Here is a 24,790-nt window from a genome sequence, read left to right on the forward strand (position 1 = left end):
CCTTCCCCTTAGCACTGCTTTTACAGTGTCCCATAGGTTTTGGGTTGTTGTGTTTTCATTTTCATTCATTTCTATGCATATTTTGATTTCTTTTTTGATTTCTTCTATGATTTGTTGGTTTTTCAGAAGCGTGTTATTTAGCCTCCATATGTTTGAATTTTTAATAATTTTTTTCCTGTAATTGAGATCTAATCTTACTGCACTGTGGTCAGAAAAGATGACTGGAATGATTTCAATTTTTTGAATTTACCAAGGCTAGACTTATGGCACAGGATGTGATCTATTCTGGATAAGGTTCATGTGCACTTGAGAAAAAAGTGAAGTTGATTGTTTTGGGGTGAAATGTCCTATAGATATCAATTAGGTCTAGCTGGTCCATTGTGTCATTTAAGGTTTGTGTTTCCCTGTTAATTTTCTGTTTAGTTGATCTATCCATAGTTGTGAGTGGGGTATTAAAGTCTCCCACTATTATTGTGTTACTATTAATTTCCTCTTTCATACTCATTAGTGTTTGCCTTACATATTGTGGTGCTCCTATGTTGGGTGCATATATATTTATAATTGTTATATCTTCTTCTTGGATTGATCTTTGATCATTATGTAGTGTCCTTCTTTGTCTCTTTTCACAGCCTTTATTTGAAAGTCTATTTTATCTGATATGAGTATTACAACCCCTGTTTTCTTTTGGTCTCCGTTTGCGTGAAATATTTTTTTCAGCCCTTCACTTTTAGTCTGTATGTGTCTCTTGCTTTGAGGTGGGTCTCTTGTAGACAGCATATATAGGGGTCTTGTTTTTGTATCCATTCAGCCAGTCTTTGTCTTTTGGTTGGGGCATTCAACCCATTTACATTTTATGTAATTATTGATAAGAACTGTCCCGTTGCCATTTGCTTTGTTGTTTTGCGTTTACGTTCATACAACCTTTCTGTGTTTCCTGTCTAGAAAAAATCTTTTAGCATTTGTTGAAGAGCTGGTTTGGTGGTGCTGAATTCTCTCAGCTTTTGCTTGTCTGTAAAGCTTTTGAATTCTCCTCCATATCTGAATGAGATCCTTGCTGGGTACAGTAATCTGGGTTGTAGGTTATTCTCTTTCATTACTTTCAGTATGTCCTGCCATTCCCTTCTGGCCTGGAGGGTTTCTATTGAAAGATCAGCTGTTATCCTTATGGGAATCCCTTTGTGTGTTATTTGTTGTTTCTCCCTTGCTGCTTTTAATATTTGTTCTTTGTGTTTGATCTTTGTTAATTTGATTAATATGTGTCTTGGGGTGTTTCCCCTTGGGTTTATCCTGTTTGGGACTCTCTGGGTTTCTTGGATCTGTGTTACTATTTCCTTCCCCATTTTAGGGAAGTTTTCAGCTATTATCTCCTTGAGTATTTTCGCATGGCCTTTCTTTTTGTCTTCTTCTGGGACTCCTATGACTCGTATGTTGGGGTGTTTCACATTGTCCCAGAGGTCCCTGCGGTTGTCCTCATTTCTTTTGATTCTTTTTTCTTTTTTCCTCTCTGCTTCATTTATTTCCACCATTTTGTCTTCTACCTCACTTATCCTATCTTCTGTCTCCATTATTCTACTCTTGGTTCCCTCCAGACTGTTTTTGATCTCATTTATTGCATTATTCATTTTTAATTGATTGTTTTTTATTTCTTCTAGGTCCTTATTAAACATTTCTTGCATCTTCTCAATCTTTGTCTCTTGGCTATTTATCTGTAACTCCATTTTGTTTTCAAGATTTTGGATCATTTTTATTATCATTATTCTAAATTCTTTTTCAGGTAGATTCCCTATCTCCTCCTCTTTTGTTTGACTTGGTGGGCCTTTTTCATGTTCCTTTACCTGCTGGGTATTTCTCTGCCTTTTCATCTTGTTTAGATTGCTGTGTCTGGAGTGGGCTTTCTGTATTCTGGTGGTCTGTGGTTCCTTTTTATTGTGGAGGTTTCACCCAGTGGGTGGGGTTGGACGATTGGCTTGTCAAGGTTTCCTGGTTAGGGAAGCCTGCGTCAGTGTTCTGGCGTGTGGAACTGGATTTCTTCTCTCTTGAGCGCAATGGAGTGCCCAGTAATGAGTTTTGAGATGGGTCTATGAGTTAGGTGTGACTTTCGGCAGCCTGTATGTTGATGCCCAGGGCTATGTTCCTGCGTTGCTGGAGAATTTGCGTGGTATGTCTTGCTCTGGAACTTATTGGCTCCTGGGTGGTGGTTGGTTTCAGTGTTGGTATGGAGGCTTTTGGATGGTCTCTTATTACTTAATGTTCCGTGTAGTCAGGAGTTTTCTGGTGTTCTCAGGTTTTGGGCTTAAGTCTCCTGCCTCTGGATTTCAGTTTTATTCTTCCAGTAGTCTCAAGACTTCTCCAACTATACAGCACTGATAATAAAACTTTTAGGTTAATGGTGAAAAGATTCTCCACTGTGAGGGACACCCAGAGAGGTTCAGAGTTACATGAAAAAGAGGAGAGGGAGGAAGGAGATAGAGATGAGCAGGAGGAGAAAAAGATGGACTCAAGAGGGGAGAGAGAGATCTATGCATTTCTCTGTTCCCAAAGTGTTCTCCATAGCCCAGACACCCACAAAGATTCACAGAATTGGATTGGGAATAACAGGGGAAAGGAGGAAATAGAGGTGTTCTGATGTATAAAACAGAGCGTCAGAAGTGGGAGAGAGTAATCAACACACTCCTGAATAAAAATGGGAACTGAATATTGGATTCTTAAATGTACAATATTTATATCACATAGTGAAAAATAAAGATTAGAAATCTAGAGTAGAGGTTACTAAGAATACAATATTAAAAACAAAAACAAAAACACAAAATTTTAGAAATATATATGAAGTTCGGTTTAAAAATAGGGCTTCTCTCTCTTTTTTTTTTTTTGCAAGGTTATAGTGAAATGAAATTGAAAATTAAGGAGTAATAGAGGAGTAATGGAGGACTTTAAAAGAAAATAAGAGAAAAAAAACAAGAAAAAAATTTTTTTTCCTAATTAAAAAATAGTAAAAATATATGAAAATGAAAGTTAAGGAGTAATGGGGGAGTAATAGGGAATTTTAAAAGAAAATAAAAGAGAAAAAATAGAAAAGAAAAGGAAAGAAAAAAATTTTAATTAAAAAAAAAAGGTAAAAATATATCTAGGAATTTCTCTAGAGCTGTTGTCAGTGTGGGTTCGGTTCAGTTTCAGATAGCTCCTCGTTCCAGCTTACACTTCTCAATATCTATAGACCCCTTCCAGTGTAGTCCGTGTTCTACAGGGATTTTAATCTGTTGCACTGGTCCCTTCTGAAGTGGTTCCCTTTGTTTATTTGGCTTCTGTTTGCCGTTCTCTTCAGTGTCTAATTTCCGCTGTGACACAGGCGGGTGGAGGTGGTCTCTTGTTCAGGTTCACTAGTTCAGTCCTGCTGCGGGGAGGGAGGGGCGCTGCAGACAGATATCCTTGTGTGTGGGGAGCTCTCACAGTGTTCTGGCCACACTGGGTTTGTCCCCGCTCACGGGTGTGTGCTTTCCGGCTCAGGCTCCCGGCTGCTCTACATGGAGCGGGCCCTGCGTTGCGTGCGGTTCCAGTTTTCAGGTATTCCACAAAAGCGCGGACTCGGTTGCGCCTGCGTTTTGTGCCTTCCCCGGCCTGAGCATCTCAGGCAGCCAGGAGCTTGACCGGCGCACTGTTCTTGGTGCGGTGCGCCTTCTCCCCTCCGTGGTCCCAGCCTCAGTTTCTGCGTGCGCCAGTAGGGTGCGTGCGGCTTGTGTCTATCCTCTGGAACTGGCCTCTAGTTGCGACCCTCCCGGCGGATGTCAACCATCCAGAATCTCAGGAAGTCCTTGGTTAGAGATTGGAAGCCTGTTTGCAGTTTGGTAGGGGATGCCATCTCTGGGGCTGAGTTTGCCCCCTTCCCTTCCCTCCACCTCCTGCCTCCGGCAGGGGATGGGCCGGTCCGCCGCTGGCTAACTCTTCTCTGGCGTTGTTCAGTCCCTTTGTTCTGCGAATGGCCGGCAGTGTGTTCGGGCTGGTTAATTTTCTCTCTCTCTCTTCCTATCCCCCAGTTTAAGTTGCTATCTCACGAAAGCTCCCTCCAATTGCTCTCAGGGCATTCGGGTCCGGTCCTTACCCTAAGCAATGCCACCCGCTCCTCTCCGTTCCGCCCCCACTTGCTAGTGGCGGATGTGAGCGTCTGGGGTACTTATCTGCTGGGAGTTGCTTTTAGGCACGTAATCTGTGGGTTTATTTATTTTTCCTCCCAGTTAGGTTGCCCTCTGAGATTCAAAAACTTCCCCCAGACCTGCCAGTGTGAGGGTTTCTGGTGTTTGGAAAATTCCGCTATTAAGACTCCCTTCCCGGAATGGGTCTCCGTCCCTAGCTCTTTTGTCTCTCTTTATATCTTTTATATTTTGTCCTACCTCCTTTCGAGGACAATGGGCTGCTTTTCTGGTTGCCTGATGCCCTCTGCGAGCGATCAGAAGTTGTTTTGTGAAGTTTGCTCAGCGTTCAATTGTTCTTTCGATGAATTTGTAGGAGAAAGTGGTCTCCCCATCCTATTCCTCCACCATCGTCAAGATACTACTTTCTATCATTTTCTTTCTTCTGAGTTTTTATTAATATTTGTATTTGGGTTAGGAAAATCTCAAATAGTATTTTATACCTGATTTTTTTTCTCATGTTGCATCTAGTTAATAAGAGAATCATAGTTATGTTTATATTTTTCTTTATAAATGTTATCAGTGAATGTATTAAACTCTCACAGAATACATTATATTTATCTTATAGTCTATATATGAATTTATATATAAATTATAGAATGAAGCATACTATCTTTGTAACCTGTCTGCCATACTTTTGCATAATTGAAAGAAAGGCAGAGATATTGTTCTGAGTAATGTTTCTTTATTTCAGTTCTAACTGGAGGTACCATTCTTTTTGGCATCACAAGATCTCTGTTGGTATTCTACATCCTTGTTAATTCTTCACAAACTTTGCACAACAAAATGTTGTTGTCCATTTTGAGAGCTCCGGTATTGTTCTTCAATAGAAATCCAATAGGTAAGTCAGACACCAAGTTTCTCAGTAAATATGTCTTGTTACTTCATTTAGTTCCAGATTACATTTGATATATGAAAATGGATGATGATCTTAGAGGAAAATTGCTGTGAATGTTGATCTATTTACTACAAAAAGCTTTACTGATATTTTTTACCTACCAGAGAAAATATGAATGTAGGGGTGTATAAGTTTTTATTCCAATTTCTGTGTATGGAAAGATAAACATGGCATATGAAACTGCATGCAATGCAAATGTGTTTCAGTTTTGTTGACTAGTTGCTAAAATACTGACTATGTTACATAGCGTTAAGCTAGGTTGTCTAGATAGGACCTTCTTATAAGGAATCTCTGCAAGAGACAGGCTGTGTGTTTCTTCATTTAATTTCCCATCTGTGGGCTCACAGAGCTCTGGCATGTGCCCATACTTTGAGATTTACCTAAAATAGTAATGAAAAGTTAATTAAAATATAAGATTGGTAAAATGTAAGCATCTTCTTCAATGAAATTAGCTCTATAGTTTTACAGTAGACATTTGGTGACATATAAGAGGCTTTGTCATGTCTCATGCATGAATCTTCAGTAGTAAGTTGCTCGATGTAAGTGTCCCTGGAGGTTTCCCAGTGGTTGTTTCCCCACGAGGGTGCCTTTGACCTGTCTTGCTTCTGAAGACAGCTTCCTGACCCAAGTTTCTATGAAGAATTAGTTCATCAGCCTACACGACCACTCTGTTCAGTTGGTCAAGCGTTTGCTAAGGCAGTTTTGTTTTTGCAGTCAATGATTGACAGGACCTGTTTGGGCAGGGATGTGGGTTGGAGGGAGCATAGATATAGACTTGGCCTGCCCATCAACAAGTTATGTGACCAAGGCCAAAGCAGGTGAATCCTACTGGGCAGGCAAATCTCAAACCAGGATGTTGTCTGTCTTGGTTTTAAAGTGTAGACTCTGGAGCCAACTGCCTGGTTCAATCCTGGTGCTAGCTACAAATAGTAATAGCAGGTTATATTAATATAATTCTTATGTGATAGTTACTTAATTTCTCTGTGTGTCTGTTTTCTTGTCTCTGAAAAGAGGATGCTTTAATACACTTTTTTTGACTGTGTTAGAATTAATCTGGTTAATACATTCATAACATTTAGCACATTTGTTCACTCACTTCAGTTCAATTCAGTCGCTCAGTCATGTCCAACTGTTTGTGACCCCATGGACTGCAGCACATCAGGCTTCCCTGTCTACCACCAGCTCCTGGAGTCTACTCAAAGTCATGTCCACTGAGTCGATGATGCCATCCAACAACTTCAACCTCTGTCATCCCCTTCTCCTCCCACCTTCAGTATTTCCCACCATCAGGGTCTTTTCAGATGAGTCAGTTCTTCGCATCAGGTGGCCAAAGTATTGGAGTTTCAGCTTCATCATCAGTCCTTCCAATGAACATCCAGAACTGACATCTTTCAGAATGGACTGGTTGGATCTCTTTGCACTCAAGGGACTTTCAAGAGTCTTCTCCAACACCACAGTTCAAAAGCATTAATTCTTCAGTGCTCAGCTTTCTTTACAGTCCAACTCTCATATCTATACATGACTACTGGAAAAACCATAGCCTTGACAAGATGGACCTTGTTGGCAAAGTAATGGCTCTGCTTTTTAATATGCTATCTAGGTTGGTCATAACTTTTCTTCCAAGGAGCAAGCGTCTTTTAATTTCATGGCTGCAGTCACCATCTGCAGTGATTTTTTGGAGCTCCCAAAATGAAGTCAACCAGTGTTTCCATTGTTTTCCCATCTATTTGCCATGAAGTGATGGGACTGGATGCTATGATCTTATTTTTCCGAATGTTAAGTTTTAAGCCAATATTTTCACTCTCCTCTTTCACTTTCTTCAAGAGCCTCTTTAGTTCTTCACTTTCTGCCGTAAGTGTGGTGTCATCTGCATATCTGAAGTTATTGATATTTGTCCTGGCAATCTTAATTCCAGCTTGTGCTTCATCCAGCCCAGCATTTCTCATGATGTACTCTGCAAATAAGTTAAATAAGCAGGGTGACAATATACAGCCTTGACATACTCCTCTCCTGATTTGGAACCAGTCTATTTTTCCATGTCCAGTTCTAAATGTTGCTTCTTGACCTGCATACAGATTTCTTAAGAGGCAGGTCAGGTCTGGTATTCCTATCTCTTGAAGAAATTTCCATAGTTTGTTGTGATCCACACAGTCAAAGGTTTTGGCATAGTCAATAAAGCAGAAGTAGATGTTTTCCTGGAACTCTCTTGATTTTTTGATTATCCAACAGATGTTGGCAATCTTGATCTCTGGTTCTTCTGCCTTTTCTAAATCCAGCTTGAACATCTGGAAGTTCATGGTTCATGCACAGGACTGTAAAGGTCAGTTTTCATTCCAATCCCAAAGAAAGGCAGTGCCAAAGAATGTTCAGACTACCACACAATTGTACTCATCTCACACACTAGCAAAGTAATGCTCAAAATTCTCCAAGCCAGAGCCATGCTCAGTAAATCTTTAATCCAACTTTCTGTTGGTGGGTGGGGATGTGTTCCCTCCCTGTTGTTTGACTTGATGCCAAACTTTAGTGGGGGTAATAAAGACAATGGTGCCCTCCTTCAAAAGGTCCAGTGCAGGCACCGCTGCACTCAGTGCCTCCAACCCTGCAGCATGCCACTGCCGACACACTCCTCTGCAAGAAACGCCTAGACCCTCATGGGCAAGTCTGGGTCAGTCTCTTGTGGGGTCATATCTCCTTTCTCCTGGGTCCTAGTGCACAGAAGGTTTTGTTTGTGCCCTCCAAGAGTCTGTTTTCCCAGTCCTGTGTAAGTTCTGGTGGCTCTATGATGGGTTTAATGACGACCTCTTCCAAGAGGTCTTATGCCTTACCCAAATCTGCTGCACCCAGAGTCCCTGCCCCTGTGGCAGGCTACAGCAGGAGACATTCAAACACTCAATCTCTGTGGGTTCTCCTGGTGTGCACAATGTTTTGTTTGAGTTCTCTGAGCACCTCTGGTGGGTATGGGGTTTGATTATAAATCAATTTAGCCCCTCCTACCATCCTGTTGGGTTTTCTCCTTTGCCCTTGGACGTGGGGTATCTTTTATTAGTGGGATCAACATTCTGCAGTTAATGGTTGTTCAGCAGCAAGTTGTAATTTTAGAGTTCTCTCAGCAGACGATGAGCACATGTCTTTCTACTCTGCCATCTTGGATATAAATAAAGAACAGAAATGGTGTGGACCTAATAGAAGAAGAAGATATTAAGAAGAGGTGGCAATAATACACAGAATAAAAATACAAAAAATATCTTCATGACCCAGATAACCACTGGGTCATGATCACTCACCTAGAGTGAGACATCCTGGAATACAATGTCAAGTGGACCTTAGGAAGCATCACTATGAACAAAGCTAGTGGAGGTGATGGAATTCCAGTTGAGCTATTTCAGATCCTAAACGATGATGCTCTGAAAGTGCTGCACTCAATACACCAGCAAACCTGGAAAACTCAGCAGTGGCCACAGGACTGGGAAAGGTCAGTTTTCATTCCAATCCCAAAGGAATGCAATACCAAATAATGTACAAACTATGGCACAATTGCACTCATCTCACATACTAGCAAAATAATGCTCAAAATTCTCCAAGTGAAGCTTCAATAGTATGTGAATCATGAACTTCCAGATGTTCAAACTGAATTTAGAAAAGGCACAGGAACCAGAGATTAAGATTGCCAATATCCGTTGGATAATCAAAAAAGCAACAGAGTTCCAGAAAAATATCCACTTCTGCTTTATTGACTATGCCCAAGCCTTTGACTGTGTGGATCACAACAAACTGTGGAAAATTCTTCAAGAAATGGGAATACCATACCACCTTACCTGCCTCATGAGAAATCTGTATGCAGGTCAAGAAGCAACAGTTAAAACTGGACATGGAACAACAGACTGGTTTCAAATTGGGAAAAGAGTACATCAAAGCTGTATATTGTCACCCTGATTATTTAACTTATATGCAGAGTACATCATGTGAAATGCTGGGCTGGATGAAGCATAAGCTGGAATCAAGATTGCCAGGACAAATATCAATAACCTCAGATAGCCAGATGACACCACCCTTATGGCAGAAAGCGAAGAAGAACTAAAGTGCCTCTTGATGAAAGTGAAAGAGGAGAGTGAAAAAGTTGGCTTAACACTCAACATTCACAAAACTAAGATCATGGTATCTGGTCCCATCACTTCATGGCAAATATATAGGGAAACAATGAAAACAGTGAGAGACTTTATTTTGGGGAGCTCCAAAATCACTGCAGATGGTGACTGCAGCCATGAAATTAAAAGACACTTGCTCCTTGGAAGAATAGTTATGATCATCCTAGACAGCACATTAAAAAGCAGAGCCATTACTTTGCCGACAAAGATCCATCTAGTCAAGGCTATGGTTTCCAGTAGTCATGTATGGATGTGAGAGTTGGACTGTAAAGAAAGCTGAGCGCCAACGAATTGATGCTTTTGAACTATGATATTAGAGAAGACTCTCGAAAGTCCCTTGGACTGCAGGGAGATCCAACCAGTCCATCCTAAAGGAAATCAATCCTGAATATTGATTGGAAGGACTGATGTTGAAGCTGAAACTCCAATACTTTGGCCACCTGATGCGATGAACTGACTCATTTGAAAAATCTTGATGCTGGATAAGATTGAAGGCGGGAGGAGAAGGGGACGACAGAGGATGAGATGGTTGGATGACATCACCGACTCAATGGACACGAGTTTGAGTAGACTCCAGGAGTTGGTGATGGACAGGGAAGCCTGGCATGCTGCAGTCCATGGGATCACAAAGAGTTGTACATGACTGAGCGACTGAACTGAACTCAACTGTCAGTGCGCATGACCCCCACCACAATCTTAAAGCTATTTCCCATAAGGACTCTGGTCGGAAGATTCAGATGCAAGCTTTCTGCACTTGTTTTACTATGAGCACAAGAAACTCAACACAAAGGGAAAGATGTGTTAGACTTTATCTTTTACCCAGATTTTATCTTTATTTCCTGGGAATCATTCATGAACTTTGTTGGTCACAGTATGATGAATCAGACACTTCACTTTGAAACAAACTTCCCCAGGTTGGAAAACAATAGCTAAAAAAAAAAAAAAAAGATTGCTTGAAATGTCAATAGAGATTGGAATTTGAAAACAAACCACTTATTTATAGCAGAATGGCTTGTTTTATTGATTCACTCATAATATGCTCAAACACCTTCTATTTGATGTGCTCCAGTGAAACATTGGTCCAGGCACTGGGGTAGCAGCAGTAATAAAATAGACAAAACCCCTGTCCTAATAATGTTGGTATTCTAATTTAATTTGTGTGAATAAAAAGGAGGAAAGTGGTTGTTAGCTCCTGGAAGCAAAGAATGAAATTTAGAAAGGCAATAGTTTTACATGTAGGTAAGACAAGATTAATATAAATGTTCTTGAGACAGAAGGTATAGCTGATTTTCACTGAATCAGTGACCCCTCAATGGGTCCATGCCACTTATGAAATCAGGTCCTGTATAGTAGAACAGAAACTTTATTCATTGACTAAAGGATAAAAGGAGAACTCATGCTCTCAAAACACCTTATCCTCAGGGGAAGGGAGAAGTAAAGGAACTTTAATAAGTAGGAGGCGGGCTCATCACCATAGCTCTAGGAAATGGACAGAGTTTTCCAAAACAGTTGGGGTAACTGGGTCATGCACAGTTTTCCACAATCCTTTGCATGTAGCAGGAATTTTGTCTAGTGGAGTACAGATCCCTCTTGGGACTGAGATCTTAGCATGGTAATAGAGTAAAGGTCACTTTCAGACACCTCCAGTCTCATCTGTGCAGGGACAGTTCTGTAGTCAGGTCAGAGCCTGTTCAGGAGAGCTGATCACTGCATCTCTCTCAAAGCACAGCTGCAAAACACTCTGTCAAATACTAGATGCTTTGGAAACAAACACAGAGGTAAATCAAGGCAAAGATCCTTTAGCTCCTTCTGGGCAGGTATGGGTGACAAAGGAACATTATCAGAAATGTTCAGTTCCTTCCTTGCTACTCAAAGCATGGTCCCTGGACTAGCAACATCAACATCACTCTGGAGTTGTTTCCAATTCAGAATCTCTGACCTCATACATGCTCCTGAGAATCTGCATTTAAGCAGATCCCTCAGAAATTCCTGTACAGATTAAAATTTGAGAAGCATTGTTCTTGTGAGTATTGGCCCATTTCTGATGTAACTTCATTTGGATCCACAGGAGCCTTCCACGGATTGGTAGTTTCACCCATATGTTTATAACTCTAAGAAGACTAGCACTGGTAGACTCTGTAGTGATCAGATTAATCTTTCTAACTTCCCCCACATTGACATGTACCAAGTTGGTCACTGAGTGGATTTCATGTCTTACAGTCTGGCTTCAGTAAGAGCCACTTTTAAAATACTCATTTTATTGATTTTTGTTCTGTTTTTTGTAAGAGTCCAGAAGCACAGAAGACTTCAAATCTTAAACCAAAAAAGGTTAAAAAGTCACTGGGTTTATGACCACCAACACCTGGAAGTTTACATTTTGTTATAGATGGTGTATGAAATATGGTCCATGTTTACAAAAGGTATATAATCTTGATGTGAATTCAAGTCTATTACATGTGAAACATTGTTAAACCACTAAATAGATTATACCATGATATATTCTGAGAATAGACCAGGACCTCTGATGGAATCTGGAAGAATGCCGAAATAATCCTCATTAAACAAAGTGTCAGAAAAACTATGTCTTTAAACATAAGAACTGTATATGCCTTTGCTGAGAGCATGTGGAGTCTTCTTTTAGGCCCTATTTGGTTGCAGAGTCTCTTCCATCCTCAGCTCTAAACATAAAGATGCAGGGTGGAGGCAGGTGGTGGCAACAGCAAAATATATCAACTGAAAGTACAGTGTTACAAAAGTGTTTTTAAAAAATAGTAGGTAGGTGGAGGTTGGAGTGTATTTTAGATAACTGAAAGTAGCCCCAAAGGACATTACCGTGTTTAAAAAGTGATCAAACCAAAGAGGGGGGGAACACAATGAGACCACTGATACTCAAAATATTAGATCTGAGTTTCAATAAAAGACGTATTTCTGCTGTCTTTTAAGATGACAAAACTCTGTAGTCCTCATGAAAAAAGGTTCTCACTAATAGTTTCTTCCTAAGTAGTAATTTGAAAATTTAACTTTACAAGAATGTCTCATTTCTCCAACTAATTTTAGCATGCAGTCTTTTGTTGTACCTGTGGTGACTGTTTTAGTCAAGGCTTTTGGGTTGCTAATGGCAGAATCTACCCAAGTTAGTTCAGAGGATGAGGGCTTGATGGAAAGGAAATGGGCATCTTGATGCTGACTTTCCTGGAACTGAGCTGGGAACTGGGGTCCTCATGGAAGCTGGGTTCATTCTCATAGGATGCAAGCATGTTCTTGAGCCCCTTTGCCTCTCATCTTCACTGAGTGTGGCAGGTCTGCTTCACTTTCCTGCTTCTCTCCTGGCCTCATAGTTCTTAGGAGGGGAAATCAGAATGACTTGGTGGCTAGTTAGTGGTTAGCTTCCCCTGGGCATTTTTGGCCCATTAGCTGTGGCCAGGGCTGTGGAGGGTTCCTGACAGGCCAGCACCATTATTCCAAGCTTGTCCACTAAAGATAAAGGAGTTTAAGTGAGTGGCAGATTTCTGGGAGCTACATTTGTCAGCAAGAGTTTGGGGAGGGGAAAAGGGCTAAGGCTGAGATCTGGACAGACAGGGTAGGGACTGGGGACCTTCTTAGTGGGTGAATAGAGGAGAGAGGAGGGCCTCTCATCAGAGTAAGGGTACACAATCAAAAGTGATGAGAGGGAGGTAAGATGGGTACTATCCCTAGTGAAAATAACAGGCAGCAAAGAATGGTGCAGGTAGTTGCCCTGAAAAGTGAGATTTCCTTGTCTCCTCTGTCTGCTGGATGGAAATCCCAGGATGGCTTGGCAGTAGCACCCACCTCATGGTGAAATATTGTATGCTTAATACTATAGCATCATCCTGGGCAAGGTGGGACCTTGTCTCCTCCATCATCAGTAGCTTGGTCTACAAAGGGGTTTGAACATTTCTATTTGGTACAGAACCCCTTCTTGAAATGCCATCTCTAAATGAACATCCAGATGAATGTAAAGGGCTCTGTTTGGAGGGGATGGGCAGTAAGGCAGACAGGTGGAGTGTCTTATCCTCCACTTCCTCTTCTTCTTCATCTTCCAAGGCAATTCTGTAGCATCTCAAATGCTTCCCAGGACAAAGTTTGGGAAGACTAGGCCTGGTGACCTTTCATGCCCCTCAAAGTTCTAAAATCCTGTAAGGATAATATAAATAACACCTTTCACATGTGTTACTTCATAATATAAATCATACTTGCATATGCATGATCTCTTTTATCTTCATCTTTTATCCTGTGATTGTCATAATCTCCCTTTTACAGATAAGGGATTTGCCTCTCAGTGGAGGTTGAATGAGTTGCCTAAAGACCTCTTGCTGCTGAAAGCCAGAGGAGGACCATGACTTGGTGGTTTTTCACTAATGGTTTTCTATTAATCCTTTCTGTTACTCTATCAGTTTTGTAACCTTTGTTGAGCAGCCTATTGATGACACCAAAAACAAAGAAAATATGAAGCTCCCAATCTTCTGTAGCTAGAGCTCCTATTCTCAGGTTCATCCAAGCTGAATTAGTTTATGTAGAATGATACAACTCTGGCCCACCTCCCTTAGTGGCTCTCTCATGCACACAGGAATCCTTTTGAGCCTGAATACCATCTCCGGGCTCTACTTGACACTGTCTTCTTTTGGACCAGTTTTGTTCCATGCCCTTGCATGGCGTGTTTGCTGTGCCTCTTAGGAGAGATCATGCTCCTTTTTCTTTAAAGCATTGCTTGGATTAGATCCTGCTTCTCACCAGGAGAGTGAATCTTTTACTGTCCTCCCCACCCAGCACCTCTACACTCCACTGGATTCAAAGCCCGAGCTCAACCCAGCACTCCTGGCTTCTGACTCGCTGTTCAGTTCAGTTCAGTAACTCAGTCATGTCCGACTCTTTGTGACCACATGGACTGCAGCATGCCAGGCCTCCCTGTCGATACCCAACTACCAGAGTTTACTCAAACTCATGTCCATTGAGTCGGTGATGCCATCCAACCATCTCATCCTCTGTCGTCCCCTTCTCCTCCCGCCTTCAATCTTTCATAGCATTAGGGTCTTTTCAGATGAGTCAGTTCTTCACATCAGGTAGCAAAAGTATTGGAGTTTCAGCTTCAGCATCAGTCCTTCCAATGAATATTCAGGACTGATTTCCTTTAGGATGGACTGGTTGGAGCTCCTTGCAGTCCGAGGGACTCTCAAGAGTCTTCTCTAACACCACAGTTTAAAAGCATCAATTCATTGGTGCTCAGCTTTCTTTACAGTCCAACTCTCACATCCATGCATGACCACTGGAAAAACCATAGCTTTGACTAGATGGATCTTTGTTGGCAAAGTAATGGCTCTGCTTTTTAATATGCTGTCTAGGTTGGTCATAATTTTTTCTTCCAAGGAACAAGTGTCTTTTAATTTCATAGCTGTAGTCCCCAACTGCAATGATTTTGGAGCCCCCTAAAATAAGGTCAGCCACTGTGTCCACTGTTTCCCCATATATTTGCCATGAAGTGATGGGACTGAATGCCATGATCTTAGTTTTCTGAATGTTGAGTTTTAAGCCAGCTTTTTCACCCTCTTTTTTCACTTTCATCAAGAGACTCTTTATTCTTCTTCACTTTCTGCCATAAGGGTGGTGTCATCTGGCTATCTGAGGTTATTGATATTTGTCCCGGCAATCTTGATTCCAGCTTGTGTTTCTTCCAGCCCAGCATTTTGCATGATGTACTCTGCATAAAAGTCAAATAAGCAGGGTGACAATATACAGCCTTGAGTACTCCTTTCCCAATTTGGAACCAGTCTATTGTTCCATGTCCAGTTCTAGCTGTTGCTTCCTGACTTGCATACAGATTTCTCAAGGGGCAGGTCAGGTGGTCTGGTATTCCCATCTCTTGAAGAATTTTCCACAGTTTGTTGTGTTCCACACAGTCAAAGGCTTTGGCATAGTCAATAAAGCAGATGTTTTTCTGGAACTCTCTTGCTTTTTCTGTGATACAACAGATTTTGGCAATTTGATTCCTCTTCCTTTTCTTAATCCAGCTTGAACATCTGGAAATTCATGATTCACATACTGTTGAAGCCTGACTTGGAGAATTTTGAGCATTACTTTACTAGTGTGTGAGATGAGTGCAATTGTGTGGTAGTTTGAGCATTCTTGGCATTGCCTTTCTTTGGTATTGAAATGAAAACTGACCTTTTCCAGTCCTGTGGCCACTGTTAAGTTTCCCAAATTTGCTAGCATATTGAGTTCAGCACTTTCAGAGCATCATGTTTTAGGATTTGAAATAGCTCAACTGTAATTCCATCACCTCCACTAGCTTTGTTCATAGTGATGCTTCCTAAGGCCCGCTTGACTTCGCATTCCAGGATATCTGGCTCTAAGTGAGTGATCACATCATCGTGATTATTTGGGTCGTGAAGATCTTTTTTGTACAGTTCTTCTGTGTATTCTTGCCACCTCTTCTTAATATCTTCTGCTTTTTTAGGTCCATTCCATTTCTGTCCTTTATTGTGCCCATCTTTGCATGAAATGTTCCCTTGGTATCTCTAATTTTCTTGAAGATATCGCTGCTGCTGCTGCTGCTGCTAGGTCACTTCAGTCGTGTCTGACTCTGTGTGACCCCATAGATGTCAGCCCACCAGGCTCCCCCTTCTCTGGGATTCTCCAGGCAAGTCTTTCCTATTCTATTGCTTTCCTTTATTTCTTTGCATTGATCACTGAGGAAGGCTTTCTTATCTCTCCTTGCTATTCTTTGGAACTCTGCATTCAAACGGGTATATCTTTCCTTTTCGCCTTTGCCTTCTACTTCTCTTCTTTTCTCAGCTATTTGTAAGGCCTCCTCCGACAACCATTTTGCCTTTTTGTATTTCTTTTTCTTGGGGATGGCTTTGATTCCTGCCTCATGAAAATGTCACGAACCTCTGTCCATAGTTCTTCAGTCACTCTATCAGATCTAATCCTTTGAATCTATTTGTCACTTCCACTGTATAATCGTAAGGGATATGATTGAGGTCATACATGAATAGTCTTGTGGTTTTCCCTACTTTTTTCAAGTTAAATCTGAATTTGGCAGTAAGGCATTCATGATCTGAACCACAGTCAGCTCCCAATCTTGTTTTTGCTGACTATATAGAGCTTCTCCATATTTGGCTGCAAAGAATCATAATCAATCTGATTCTGGTATTGACCATCTGCTGATGTCCGTGTATAGAGTCTTCTCTTGTGTTGTTGGAAGAGGGTGTTTTCCTCTGACCAGTGCATTCTCTGGCGTAACTCTCCTCCACGAGGGAGAAGGGAATGGCAAACCACTTCAGTATTCTTCCCTTGAGAAACCCATGAACAGTATGAAAAGGCAAAAAGATAGGACACTGAAAGATGAACTCTCCAGGTTGGTAGATGCCCAATATGCTACTGGAGATCAGTGGAGAAATAACTCTAGAAAGAATGAAGAGATGGAGCAAAAACAATACCCAGGTGCAGATGTGACTGGTGATGGAAGTAAAGTCCTATGCCATAAAGAGCCATATTGTATAGGAACCTGGACTATTAGGTCCATGAATCAAGGCAAATTGGAAGTGGCCAAACAGGAGATGGCAAGGGTGAACATTGACATTTTAGCAATAAGCGAACTAAAATGGACTAGAATGGGTGAATTTAACTCAGATGACCATTATATCTACTACTGAGGGCAAGAATCCCTTAGAAGAAATGGAGACGGAGTAGCCATCATAGTGAACAAGACAGTCCAAAATGCAGTACTTGGATGCAATCTCAAAAATGACAGAATGATCTCTGTTCATTTCCAAGGCAAACCGTTCAATATCATAGTAACTCAAGTCTCTGCCCCAACCAGTAATGCTGAAGAAGTTGAAGTTGAACAGTTCTATGAAGTTCTACAAGACCTTCTACGACTAGCACCCAAAAAAAGATGTCCTTTTCATTATAGGGGATTGGAGTGCAAAAATAGGAAGTGAAGAAATACCTGGAGTAACAGGCAAATTGGGTCTTGGAGTACAGAATGAAGCAGGGCAAAGGTTAGTAGAATTTTGCCAAGAGAATGCACTGGTCCTAGCAAACACCGTCTTCTGACTCTCTGTAGGGCTATCAAACCAATGATTGTTTCTTAGCAAAAGAATTAGGTTCAGGAACCATTAATGAAGCTAACCATGAGCATATATGAAGAAGTGCACAATATTGAAGAGTCACAGAACACTTGTGCTATTGCCCTCAAGATCAGGTGTGGCATGGCCTGATATGGGGTCTTTTTTGCTGATGCCTAAGACCTCTTCTTTGGTTAAAAAATGAAGCTCAGAAAGACACATGCTATTTCATTGGTGAACCTCAGAAACCTTGGCACCTTAAGCTAAGTGAAAGAAGCCTGACTCAGAGACCCTGTATTTTACAATTCCATTTGGATGTCATGTCTTGAAAAGGCAAAGTTATAGAGAAAGAAAGTAGATTAGTGTTTATATGAGGCTGGAAGGGGGACTAGGGAGTCACTGTAAATGGCAGGAGGGCTCTTAATTGGTGCATAAAAATGTTTTAAAATTGATTTTTGGTGATGGCTGCATCACTCAGTAAAATTACTAAAATTCATTGAATTGTACACCTGAAGTGGTGCAGTCTACGAGCTGTTAAATACATCTCAATAGAAATACATCTTGATATTTTATGATATATAAATATACCATTTTTGTTGCTTAAAGAAAAAGATAGGGCCAAGACCAGATGTGGGAACTTCCATGTTTTAAATTACAATTTGATATTAAGTAAACTGAGGCATCCTAGGTGTGAGTCAGATTTCAGAATTTTAGAGGTGACTGAGTCCAGCTTAGAGTATAGGCTCAGTTCTTAAAATACAATCATCATGAATTTGTATTTTGACAAGTTCAGTGTCATCTTTCATGATATTCTATCTTGTGGACAAGACAGAAAAATGTGAACCCAGAGCAGTTAGGAGGACCCTGATTGGTTCTTGGATATCATGGTCTTCAGTGAAGGGGGACTCCCCCTCCTCCCTCTCATCCCTTATTCTTCCTCCCCCTTCTTCCCTCTCTACTTTACATTTTTAAGCAAGTAATAAACAGTGTATACAAATAAAGAACATACAGAAAAAATAAAAATTGTGCATGATACATTATAGCCTTGTTTCAGACTTGTTCAGGTTGTTTTCTACTAACGACTTTATAAATATGCTACATTCAACAGTTTGATGCACTTACTGACTCCTGGGGATACATTCGCAGGCATGGAGTTTCTGGGTCAGAAGGGATGCACTCATAGAGTAGTTTACATGTATTATTCATTTGTTCACAAAAATCTGCCTGTGCAGTACAGATGGAAGTGATGTGTCCAAAATGTGATCTGGCCTATAATTTGACAACCACAGAATTGCCTGTGATTGTCAGCTTTGTGACTGGCTATGCAGAATAGGAGAGGTGGTGATACCACTTTACTCTGAGGTAATCAAGCAAGACTTGGGCCCAAGGTATGAACTGAGATTGACCCTCTGAGTCTGGTCAAGAGGCCACAGCCAATATAGGACCATGCCTTATGAGGGATCACTGAAGCACCAAGGTATAGTTGCTGGAGAAGATATGATTCACTTCCTTTAAGGAGTTGAAAGGCTATCCTATCGAGAGAAATTAGGTTCACCTTGTGTGGTGACAAGGGCAGAATACGTAACAGAGCTTGGATGTTCCAGGAAGACGAGATTCGGTTTAATGTGAGAAAGCCCTAACAGAACAGTCTAAAAATGGATTGTAGTCCCCTTGTTTTTGTGAATCCCCCTTCCCTCTACATCCCTGGAGATCTTCCAGCAGAGGCCTCATGTCGTTTGGATGAAGAGTCATGGCATGTGTGTGAAGGGAGTTAATGATAGATATTTAATATTTCATTTGGAGACTTCTGAGAAAACTTTTATTACTACAAGGCTGTAAACTTGAAATCACAGCTCTAGTTACAATGTGCTCAGTTGTATCCAACTCCCTGTGACCCCATGGACTGTAGCTTGCCAGGCTTCTCTCTCTATTGAATTTTTTTAGGCAGGAATACTGGAGTGGGTTGGCATTTACTCCTCCAGAGGATCTTCCCAACCCAGGGATTGAACCTGTGTCTCCTGCTTCTCCCTACATTGGCAGGCAGATTCTTTACCACTGAGCCACCTGGGAAGCCCAGTCTATCTCAAAGCCCAAGGAAATATTCTGCAAACACCGTATATTCTTTTAATGTTTCTTAGAGCAAGGAAGAAACTGTTGAACTTCTGATCGCACATTTTTTACACTCAGCTCACTGGTGAATAAGTTTAGTTTTTTGACAGTCTTTGATAGTTCAGTTTTTGTAGTCACTGTGTGAGGAGCTGGTTTTTCTCATTGTTTTTGTTCTTGTATTTTATACTCTTTACCAAACCTGGGTCTCTCAGACCTTAAGGTTCTCACATCTGGTGAAAGGTAAAGAGGTAGTTTTCACATACTATTCACCTCTGAACAGCCTTTTCATCTTAAAAAATTTCAATACTGCTTTCAACACTTTCTAGGCCAAATCGTACTTGTAGTGTTTCTGAATCTTGCCAATGTTAACAAGTTGCATTTTTCCATCAGAGAAATTACAAGCATTTAAACTATTCCTTTAACATTTTTGACATATTTTCTTCATTTCAGTATTGCTACTTCGAGAAGTTTGAAAATGACTGGGGAGGGGGATCACGAAATTCATAAGAAATGTGCAAAAATTTGCCATCTGATTTTAATGTTTCTGAAGCACAACAGATTAAATAATAATGCAACTTTCTTGCCCCTCAGAGCTTGGTCTGGGAAATAGGGCATCACCTGGCAGCTTGGAGGAAATACAGTCTCTCTAGCTCCCCCAGCACTCCTGAAGCAGAATCTGCATTTTAACAAGTGGACCCTCCTGCAGCACCTGGTGGACTTTCCCAGGTGATGTGACGCTGCAGAACCTGGGGCTCAGAATCATCATCTCCTGGTTATTCACCTGGCATCATGACTGGGTTCTTTCACCTGCATAAACCCCTTTAATCCCAAGACTCACCCTCTAAAGCGAAGCTAGTCTAGAGGCTCAGAGAGGTTGTCACTGGGTCTGAAAAAGTGTCACTGGAAGACAGTTTCTGCATCTATATTTCCTAAGCCGAAGACAGGAAAACTGAAACATAAGCTATAATGATCAGGCCTAGCCAAGGGCAAAAGCTTCTGGTGGCTCCAGCTCATGGCGTGGGCACATCCTGTGCTTCTGGTGAGCCAGCACCTTGTGGAGGACAGCAGAGCCACACATCCAGGTGGCAGAAACTCAGGCCCCAGCGTCTTGTCATTCATGGTCCAGCTGTGGCTTGTACAGGTCTCGGGAGGAAGTCACCTCTGACAGAGGTCAGGAAGAGCAGGTAGAGGTCCCAAGTCTCAGCTGCAGGCTGGCTTCCTGGAGCCTCAATTATTAAAGAAGTTCAGGGGTCTGAATAACAGGAGATGTTCAGGAGTTGCTTCACCAAAATCATCTGTGTGTGTGTAGTTTCAATATCTTTAAATTTGATCATTAAAGGACTAGATATTCATTAGAAATTAGTTCTAATCTTCCAATCTTGTAGCCTTTAGGATATAGTTTTTGTGGTTCTGAGAAGGGAAATAAAATCAATAATGATAAGTGATCTTTAGTCATTATGTAATTTTCCTGCCATTTTCCTGCTTGCATCCATCTGGTCTTCTTGGATGCTTAAGCATGAGTCTGTGCTTGTCATACCTGATACACCTATGAACATAATGACATTACCATGATAGTAAACTCACAACATGAAGATGACAGGAATCTGAAATTTCCCAAAATATGAGTTGCTGTGAATCATTTTGTGAGAAACAAATTAGAGAGGTTATAATTACATTTATTTAAAAAGTATCACTTAGCAAAATTTATTTTGATAACTAAAGCAAAATTAGTGTAACAATTAGGATTAACTGAAGCATTTTGCCAGTGTTTATTTACTGACTTAGCACTTGAAGTAAGCCTTAGATAGTATGGATCTAAAAGGAGAGAACATTCTTAAATACAACAACTCTTCCTAATGCTGCCACAAGATTTTCCCCCATTCTTCCAAAAAGCAGGGCTCAATTTCAACTCCCCACCTACTGCCATTTGGTGGAATTTTGTTTCTCTTTAGTTATCTATCATCCTATTTTCTCTTTCTTTACCACTGACATCAGCTTATTTCATATGGATCTGTAATATACCAAATAGTATAATAGTAAATAGTTAAAAAATATTGTTTTGATTTGTTCACGAATTCTTTTAAAGGGTCTTTATGGGGAAATGAGTAATTTCTTGTGTCCTGTTCTTGCAGGAAGAATTTTGAATCGTTTCTTCAAGGACATTGGGCATATGGATGACTTGCTGCCCCTTATATTTCAAGATTTCATCCAGGTAATGTACCAGTCCTGTCAGAGTTCTCACAGAAAGAACAGAGTGCCTGTTTTTCAAGGCCTTTTCATAGGGGCAGAGGGTGGGCCTTTCAGCCGGGTGATGTGTCCTCTTACCTTCAGCAAAGGCCATGTTTGTGAGAGAAAGGTGCAACTGTGATTGGGAGGCTGAGTTAACATGAGGAGCACCTGGGGCAGGAGTGGCTACACAGTCACCTCAAGGTTGGTCTGAAGCAACAACATGCTGCGTGAGTGGTTCTCCCTCTGCCTTCCAGGTGTCTGGTGTGGATTCCCTTTACTGTGAGCATATTTCATAGCAGAAACAGTCACCTCTCATGGAAAGATAGCCTAGATGAAGTAAAGCATGTGTCGTATTACCACAGAAGCCAAGTATTTATTGCACCATTTTTTTTGACTGGGTCAGATGTGATCATTTACAAAGAAAACATTAGTAATAATAAGGTGAAAATAATACTTGATCAAGGACAATAAAGGGCAGTTATTGATGATACAAAGCTTTTAATCCAGTAATTTGATTACAGGTTTAAAGTCATCTCAGAAAATGTCTTTTTTTGGGGTTTTTTTTGGCAGTTTTTCTTTTCATGCATTGAATGCTCTGTTTTAACGTATCTTAAAAAAAAAAAAGAAAGGCAGAAATACCCATGGAAATACTTCTATCCAGCCTTTATTTTGTCTGTGAACTTGAGGTTCTAAGGAATGATGCTGGGTCATCTCAGCTCTGGTTTCCTCACTCAGTATCATTGCTCTCCTGGGGTGTTTTATTTGTTATTCCTGTCTGCTTTTCAGTGATTCAAGCTATGTGACTTCCTAAGTGTTTATTTTGGAAATGAAATGCATTTATAAAAAGCTTCACACAGAAATGCAGCAGTGAATATCTGAATGCAAAGAGCACAGCCTGTGGGCAAAGCCTTCCACTCTTTACCAATGAGAAGTGAGCTGAGACTCAGAGGCAGAGGCCTTTTACTGCAAAGATATATCTGCCTTTTTTTTTTCCTGCAAACTTATTTTATAAAGGTGTCCTGTGGGGTTTAGCTATGCTACTTATCCCCAGAAGCAGTCTTTCAGTAAAGCGGTGTCATATCTTGACAGTGATTGTTAATTACTTTGAAAAGATTTTGTGAAAGGTTCTGTTCCTTTGCTACTATAAACTAGGCCAAGTTTGGTTTTCCAAAGTTGGCTGGCCTGCTTGCTGTGTGCTTGGCACATGGTTAATTAGCCCTTATAATCAGAATCCCTCACACATTTTTGCATGACCTAGAGGGGACAGGGATAGATGCTGTCTGATTTCAGGATAAAACATTCTCAGTCATGTGAGGAGAGAAAATTTCAGTCTCACTGATCTCCAATCCCAACTCTTCCACTTGTAGTTCAATTATTTTGAAGTCTGGGACCTCCTGGTGGAGGCATCCTAAAGGTCATTGGACATGAGTATGGTGTTTGAGGGAGAGACCTGGGATGGCACCTGTGTATTCTTCACTGAGAAGGTAGTAGTTGAATCTGTGAAGATGGATAAGATTGCCCAGAGAGAGTGAGGCATGTTTAGAGACCAAGGTCAGAAACTTATGGAAGCCTTGATATTTAGAGAGAAAGCTGAGAGAGGAGGCAGGCAGAGGAGACAGACAATGAACAGCAAGTAAAGAGAGAAGGAGACAGGGTGGTGACCTGATGAAGAACAAGTCTGTTCGGTGCAAATGAGAAGGTGAGTCCACAGAGAGTTGTTGGTTGATTTGGAATCAGGAGGTGTTGGTGACCTGAGAAGCAGGTTTCAGATGTAAGGAAGCCAGAGTACAATGGGCTGCAAATCCAGGATGCCTGGAGGGAGTTAAGGTGAAGACAGGCTACTTCTGGAAGGAGTTGGAATGAAGCAGGAGAGAGGCCCATCTGGAATGTAGGGTCTGAGGAGGTGTTGCTGGCTGTTTGGGTTTGTAGTTTGAGTTGGGGGTATGTGTGAGGTGGTGGGTGGTATTCTCTCTCTCTCTCTCCTTCTCTTCAACAAATAGGGATTAAAGTTGAGGCCCTGAGGTACAAGGGTGAGTCCTGGCACAAAGCCCTCTTTCAGAAGCCCCAGGAGAGGGAAAACAAAGTGAAAGTGAAAGTCGCTCAGTCATGCCTGACTCTTTGTGACCACATGGACTGTATAGTCCTTGGAATTGTCCAGGCCAGAATACTGGAGTGGGTAGTCTTTCCCTTCTCCAGGGGATCTTCTCTACCAAGGAATCTAATTGGGATCTCCTGCATTGCAGGCAGATTCTTTACCAACTGAACTGTCAGCGAAGTGCAGGGGAGGGAACCACATAGAAACTCACCTCTTGCTGCCTTTGGAATCTGAATTGTGCTGGTACCTTGGAGGAAGCCCTGAAAGGCAAACTGGATGTGGGAGCTGGAGCAGTTAGGGAGTCTGGTCCAGAAAGTGGGTGGAGTTTCTATGAAGTGACCTTTGATCCCAGAGGAAAGGAAAATGCTCCTGTGGGTAGTGGAACAGGAGGTTTTGCCAGAAGCACACACAGTTCCTATGTGGGAAGCAGCCTTTGCTGTCACCATTGATAGTGGGGTCGAGAAGGGGCTTGTTCAGCTTTGTTAAAAAGGATATAGTTAATGTCAAGTGGGTTGGAACTCATCCCTGATGATTCTGATAAACCTTGGCATATTTTATAAACCTTGGAAAATACTTGATTATTTTCATTTTTATTACATCTAAAGGGTTTACTACATATACGTTTCCTTATCTAATTTCTTCTCATTGTCTTAAATGAAATCTTAGGTAATTTGTTTAATATTTTGAAGTAGTGATGGCAGGTGTGAAAACCCTGGATTATGACTAGTGTGTCCACACTTCAAGACAGTCCATCCCCTCAGATGATGTCATTCAGAGACCACATCCCAAATAGGTGTGATCACGAGTTTGTACACCATTTTGTACACTGACTCATATAACTACAGATATCTTGCCTGTTCAGTCACATTATAGTTATTGAAAAAGGGGAGTTGTTCACAATTCCAAAGGAAGAAGAGGGGCAGTATTTAAAAAAAATCAATTTGTATAGTATGATTGGTGGCTCAGATGGTAAAGAATCCACCTGCAGTTCAGGAGACCTGGATTCGATCCCTGGGTTGGGGAAGATCCTCTGGAGGAGGATG

The 24,790-nt window shown here is 41.2% G+C and overlaps 1 protein-coding gene across 6 annotated transcripts in view; it reads left to right on the top strand.

Annotated features, from left to right (window-relative positions):
- LOC122447477 (ATP-binding cassette sub-family C member 4-like) overlaps nt 1-24,790 on the top strand; it is a 1,659,665-nt gene that overhangs the window by 72,029 nt on the left and 1,562,846 nt on the right. For 4 of the 6 annotated variants that reach the window (XR_006271252.1, XM_043478127.1, XM_043478126.1 and 1 more), the window contains exons 19-20: nt 4,879-5,025; nt 21,556-21,635. The exons of 1 other annotated variant lie outside the window; for it this stretch is intronic. Coding sequence is in view for 4 of the 5 variants with exons in the window: in XM_043478127.1 (XP_043334062.1) it covers nt 4,879-5,025; nt 21,556-21,635 (227 nt within the window). In the remaining variant the exon portion in view is untranslated. Of the gene's footprint in view, nt 1-4,878; nt 5,026-21,555; nt 21,636-21,754; nt 22,450-24,790 lie in introns of those variants that run through there. One more of the 6 variants, XM_043478128.1, reaches the window with a different exon arrangement.

The sequence above is a fragment of the Cervus canadensis genome, chromosome 9 (genome assembly GCF_019320065.1).
Source record: "Cervus canadensis isolate Bull #8, Minnesota chromosome 9, ASM1932006v1, whole genome shotgun sequence".
NCBI classification, from domain to species: domain Eukaryota; kingdom Metazoa; phylum Chordata; class Mammalia; order Artiodactyla; family Cervidae; genus Cervus; species Cervus canadensis.